The 5,350-nt window shown below is 41.6% G+C and overlaps 1 protein-coding gene across 1 annotated transcript; it reads left to right on the forward strand.

Annotated features, from left to right (window-relative positions):
- The first annotated feature begins 500 nt into the window (after nt 1-500).
- Nucleotides 501-2,336, forward strand: LOC138868298 (uncharacterized). The gene is made up of 3 exons (XM_070145843.1): nt 501-759; nt 1,090-1,420; nt 2,330-2,336. Exons 1-3 carry the CDS (start codon nt 501-503, stop codon nt 2,334-2,336), a joined length of 597 nt encoding a protein of 198 aa, XP_070001944.1.
- Nucleotides 2,337-5,350: the final 3,014 nt, after the last annotated feature.

Here is a 5,350-nt window from a genome sequence, read left to right on the forward strand (position 1 = left end):
CAGGGTTATATTCTGGCATTAGGGCCAACATGGCCTGAGAAGTGGAGATGGGGACTCCCTATTAGCTAGTGGTGGAGATTTCTCGGAGGATTGAGGGATACCGTATAAGGGGTAGAGAGCAGATGTAGCAGGATAAGAGGGCTAGATTATCTGGAGAATTTAGAGGTGCCCCGGCTAGGGGTAGAGGTCAGTTTGGGAGGGGTCAGCCTAGTAGGCCCCCATGTTCAACACCACCACCTGCTCGGGATGCTCCGACGCCCCCCTATTTCAGCACCATGCCAGAGAGTTCTTATCGCCCGCCAGTCGTTCTGGGTTCCTCCGGTGGGTATTTAGGTCCTCAAAGTTCTTCTGATCCTTATTTCAGTGCTATGCCAGAGAGTTCATACCGTCAACCGGCTATTCAGGCTTCTTTCAGTGGGTCTACAGGCCATTAGGGTCAGCCATCAGGGCAGCAGGCCGCCGCACCGCAGGGTTGTTTCGAGTGCAGAGACCTTGGTCATATGAGGAGATACTGCCCTAGGCTTTGGGGCAAGGCAGTACAGCAGAGTCAGCAGCCTATGATTTCAGCACTGGCTACCCCCCCCCCACCTAGAGGTGGAGGGCAGACTGGTAGGGGTCGTCCTAGAGGTGGAGGCCAGGCAGGGAGAGGTCAGCCAGCTATTACTCAGTCAGGTGGAGGCCAGACAGTCAGCGCTCCGGCCAGATTCTATGCCCTTCTGTCTAGGCTAGATGCATTGGCCTCAGATGCCGTCATCACAGGTATTATTTTTGTCGACGGTAGAGATGCCTCAGTATTATTTGATCCGGGGTCTACTTATTAATATGTATCATCTCTGTTTGCTCATTTACTGGTTATTTCTCCTGAGCCTTTGGGCACTCCTGTTCATGTGTCCACTCATGTGGGCGATTCTGTGGTTGTGGATCGGAACTATCGGTCTTGCATGGTCACATTCTATGGTTTTGAGACTAGAGCGGATCTCCTGTTGCTTGATATGATCGATTTTGAGGCCATCTTGGGCATAGATTGGTTATCTCCATATCACGCCGTCCTAGATTGTCATGCCAAGACTGTTTCATTGGCAATGCCAGGGTTGCCGAGGTTGGAGTGGAAGGGTTCCACAGTTAATACATCTAGTCGGGTTATCTCTTTCCTGAAGGCTCGACATATGGTCGAGAAGGGGTGTTTGGCTTATCTAGCTTATGTTCGGGACACCACCGCAGAGTTTCCGACGATTGTCTTAGTTCCGGTAGTTCAAGAGTTTGCCGATGTGTTTCTTTTTGATCTTCCTGGCATGCCACCGGATCGGGATATTGATTTCTGTATTGATTTGGCTCCAGGCACCCAGCCTGTATCTATCCCACTATACCATATGGCTCTGATGGAGTTGAAGGAGCAGCTTGAGGAGTTGTTAGCAAAGGGGTATGTTAGACCTAGTGTATCGCCTTGGGGTGTACCAATATTATTTGTGAAGAAGAAGGATAGGACTATGCGGATGTGCATTGATTACCGCCAGTTGAACAAAGTCACCATCAAGAACAAGTATCTGTTACCTCGTATCGATGACTTGTTTGACTAGTTGCAGGGTGCTAGGGTGTTCTCCAAGATTGACTTGAGGTCAGGGTATCATCAGCTGAAGATTTGGGACTCGGATGTTCCGAAGACTGCATTTCGGACTAGATATGGCGATTATGAGTTCCTGGTGATGTCCTTTGGCTTGACTAATGCCCAGCAACATTCATGGACTTGATGAACAGGGTATTCAGGCCTTACATTGATTCATTTGTCGTCGTCTTCATTGATGACATCTTGATATACTCCCGTAGCCTGGGGGAGCATGAGCAGCATTTGAGGGTAGTGCTTCAGACCTTGCGAGAGCAGAAACTATATGTTAAGTTCTCCAAGTGTGAGTTCTGGCTAGAGTTAGTGGCATTCTTGGGGCATATTGTGTCAGGAGAGGGTATTAAGGTGGACCCTAAGAAGATTGATGCAGTTCAGAGTTGGCCACGTCCCACTTCGGTGACCGAGATTAGGAGTTTCCTGGGGTTAGCAGGTTATTACAGACGATTCGTGCAGGGCTTTTCATCTATTGCATCACCTCTGACTAGATTGACCCAGAAGGGTACTCCCTTCCGTTGGTCTGATGATTGTGAGGCGAGCTTTCAAAAGCTCAAGACATCCTTGACTACAACACCAGTTCTTGTGTTACCTTCCGGCTCAGGGGTGTATGATGTGCTGGAAAATTTCGGCACATTTGATACAAATTGCTTAGATTTTAGCTTGTTAGATGCAATTATCTTTTATACTTATGTAATTTTAATGTTTTTGCAGTGTATGAGGTTTAAGGACTTAAGAGCATGGAAATGAAATCAAAAAGCCACAAAAAGACAAGAAAAGAGCAAGAAGGCATCGCAAAGGTGGATATGCGATCGCAAATCCAACATGCGAGCCGCAGAATGCGCAAGGGAATCACAACACTCAACAGATTTCTGGGCAAAGTCCAGTGCAGGAAATGCGGTCCAATCTGCGATCGCATAACCTGTTTGCGATCCGCATAATGGATCGCAAACTCGACATGAAGATTGCTGAAGGTAGAAAATGCGACGCGAAATGCGATCGCATACCTGCAATACGGATTGCAAAACATCAATGCGGTGAAGTCCTGGAAACTAGAGTTTGAAGATGCGATGGTTATGTCAAGAATGCGGACCACATGTCTGTTATACGAAAGATATGAAGTCATATATTCAACCGGAAAGGGTATTTTTGTCCAAATTTTGGATCGAGTTTTGACCCACTATAAATATATTTATTAGGGTTTTTGTGGGGGCACCTTTTCTGAATTTTGGAGCTACAATACAAGGCTTTAATATTCCTCTCTTTTGGAAGTTTTTGGGTCAGGAATCTTTCACTTTGTAAGCTTTATGGCATTAAATATTCTCTTCTTTTTGTATTTTAGTATGTGTAGCTAACTTAAATACCAAGGTTGTGTCCCCTTCAATGAAGTGTAATGCTATAGGTGTTAATGTGATATATTTCTAATGGAAAGTTCTTTTTGATATGCAAATGATTTCTAAATGACTACCAAATATTTTTCAATAGTTGGGGAGTATTTCCTCTTTACGATTTTTCCAAATGTAAAAGAGTTGCAATTAAGAATAATCAATATATGCCAAATAAAACCCACTTATTCCTAAATGATTCTATTAAATAAGGTTTAAAGCCTTGAGTCTTTGATATTTACTTCTACCAAATTCCAACCCACTTTCCCAAGCAAAGTAAGAATTTAATGGCACTTGTTAATGTTTGAAACCACCAACAATAAATGAAGAATGAGAAGTAAATAAATATCAACCAACCATTATACATATATTCAATGTTAAACACCCATTAATATAACACTCATTTAGGGTCCACAACTTTAGTATTTAAAGTTAGCCACACATACTAAAATACAAAAGGAAGAGAATATTTAATGCCATAAAGCTTACAAAGTGAAAGATTCTTGACCCAAAAGCTTCCAAAAGATAGGAATATTAAAGCCTTGTATTGTAGCTCCAAAATCAGACAAGATGCTCCCACAAAACCCCCAATAAATCTATTTATAGTGGGTCAAAACTCGGGAAAAAATTTGGACAAAAATACCCTTTCCCGTTGAATATGCGACCACATATCTGTCGCATAACAGACATGCGGTCCGCATTCTTGACATAACCATCACATCTTCAAACCCTAGTTTCCAGGCCTTCATCGCATTGATGTTTTGCGGTCCGCATTGCGGGTATGCGATCGCATTTCCCGCAGCATTTTCTACATTCAGCAATCTTCATGTTGAGTTTGCGGTCCATTATGTGGCTCGCAAACAGGTTATGCGATCGTAGATTGGACCGCATTTCTTGCACTGGACTTTTCCCAGAAATCTGTTGAGGTTTGTGATTCCCTTGCGCATTCTGCGGCTCGCATGTTGGATTTGCGATCGCATATCTACCTTTGCGATGCCTTTTTGCTCTTTTCTTGACTTTTTATGGCTTTTTGATTTCATTTCCATGCTCTTAAGTCCTTAAACCTCATACACTGCAAAAATATTAAAATTACATAAGTATAAAAGATAATTGCATCTAAAACAAGCTAAAATCTAAGCAATTTGTATAAAATGTGCCGAAATTCTCCAGCGCATCAACACCCCCAACTTAAACTCTTGCTTGTCCTCAAGCAACTAAGATAACACTATCTTATTCTAGACTCCATCTAAAAGATATGAAACAATAGTGACCGTGGACGGTGCTTGTTGTTAGTACTACAAGCATGCATTTTCAATTGTTTTACCCTTCCTGAATCATCAATATTTACAAGGAAACTAATCAACATGTGAAATTTTGAGCCTCAAACAATATGATAAAATGTTACCCTCAACTGAGTGCACTTGCATTTGACTCAAAAACTCAACTTTTGTCCAACCTCACAATTCATGTGCCCTCACTAGAAAGAAAGTCCCAAAATCACAATATTTATAGTGACAACAAAAAGGGACGAATTCACAAATACACTCACCCTCAAAAAGAGTTTCAAGTGTTACAACATGCCATACCATAGGCTTGCCCTTATTTTAATTCATCGTTTTATTCTAAGAACGCTCGGTTGGAGATCCCATAAGGACTTTTTAAGCTTGTAATGTAGGTTTAGGGAAGGGTCGGATAAGCATTTAGGTACAAGTGACTACACCCTCCGTGAACACTACTCACATTTGTCTTTCTTTTTGCACTTTGTTTCTTTTCAAACCACATAGCCTCATTGGCATCTAGTTACCAACATAGAACCACCTTAAATACCTCTCAAATTTTCTTTAAGGCTCCATATTTATATACATACATATATTTCTCTTTTTTTTATACACATTTTTGTTTTGGAGCTTGAATAATTTAATATGAACACTTTGAAGTATATGTTCCTACACTCAATGTACAACCTTACCAATTTGAAAGGCTAACTGGTTTTCCAAAAATCACAAAGACTGCCTAAGGTCATTTCTCCAACCAAATGTAATTATTATAAGCATCAAAAAACCAACTGGGCAAGTTCTAGATGGCAGAAGTAAACATAAGAATTATTTACACAAAGAACTCACACACATGGCACACGAACTGTTTGGCTTACATAGTTTGAAGTCCTCTAGTCAACACTTGGCAACTCAAAGCTTTCATCATAAATACATGTATAACTCTAGGTAGACATAGAGTCATAGAGTGAGCCTCAAGTTCACACAGTTGATATTTTTTTTTATATTAATGGAAGGGTATATGCTATATACAGACACACATGCTTGAAACTAAACAAGTACACCAAACAGGTCAT

Source organism: Nicotiana sylvestris, chromosome 5 (assembly GCF_000393655.2).
Source record: "Nicotiana sylvestris chromosome 5, ASM39365v2, whole genome shotgun sequence".
Taxonomy (NCBI): Eukaryota; Viridiplantae; Streptophyta; class Magnoliopsida; order Solanales; family Solanaceae; genus Nicotiana; species Nicotiana sylvestris.

Excerpts from the sequence above, each read along its gene's own strand:
- LOC138868298 (XM_070145843.1), top strand. The coding sequence starts at position 501 with ATGAGGAGATACTGCCCTAGGCTTTGGGGCAAGGCAGTACAGCAGAGT. Across the intron at positions 760-1,089 it reads CTCAGATGCCGTCATCACAG|GGTTGCCGAGGTTGGAGTGG; the intron begins GTATTATTTTTG and ends TGGCAATGCCAG.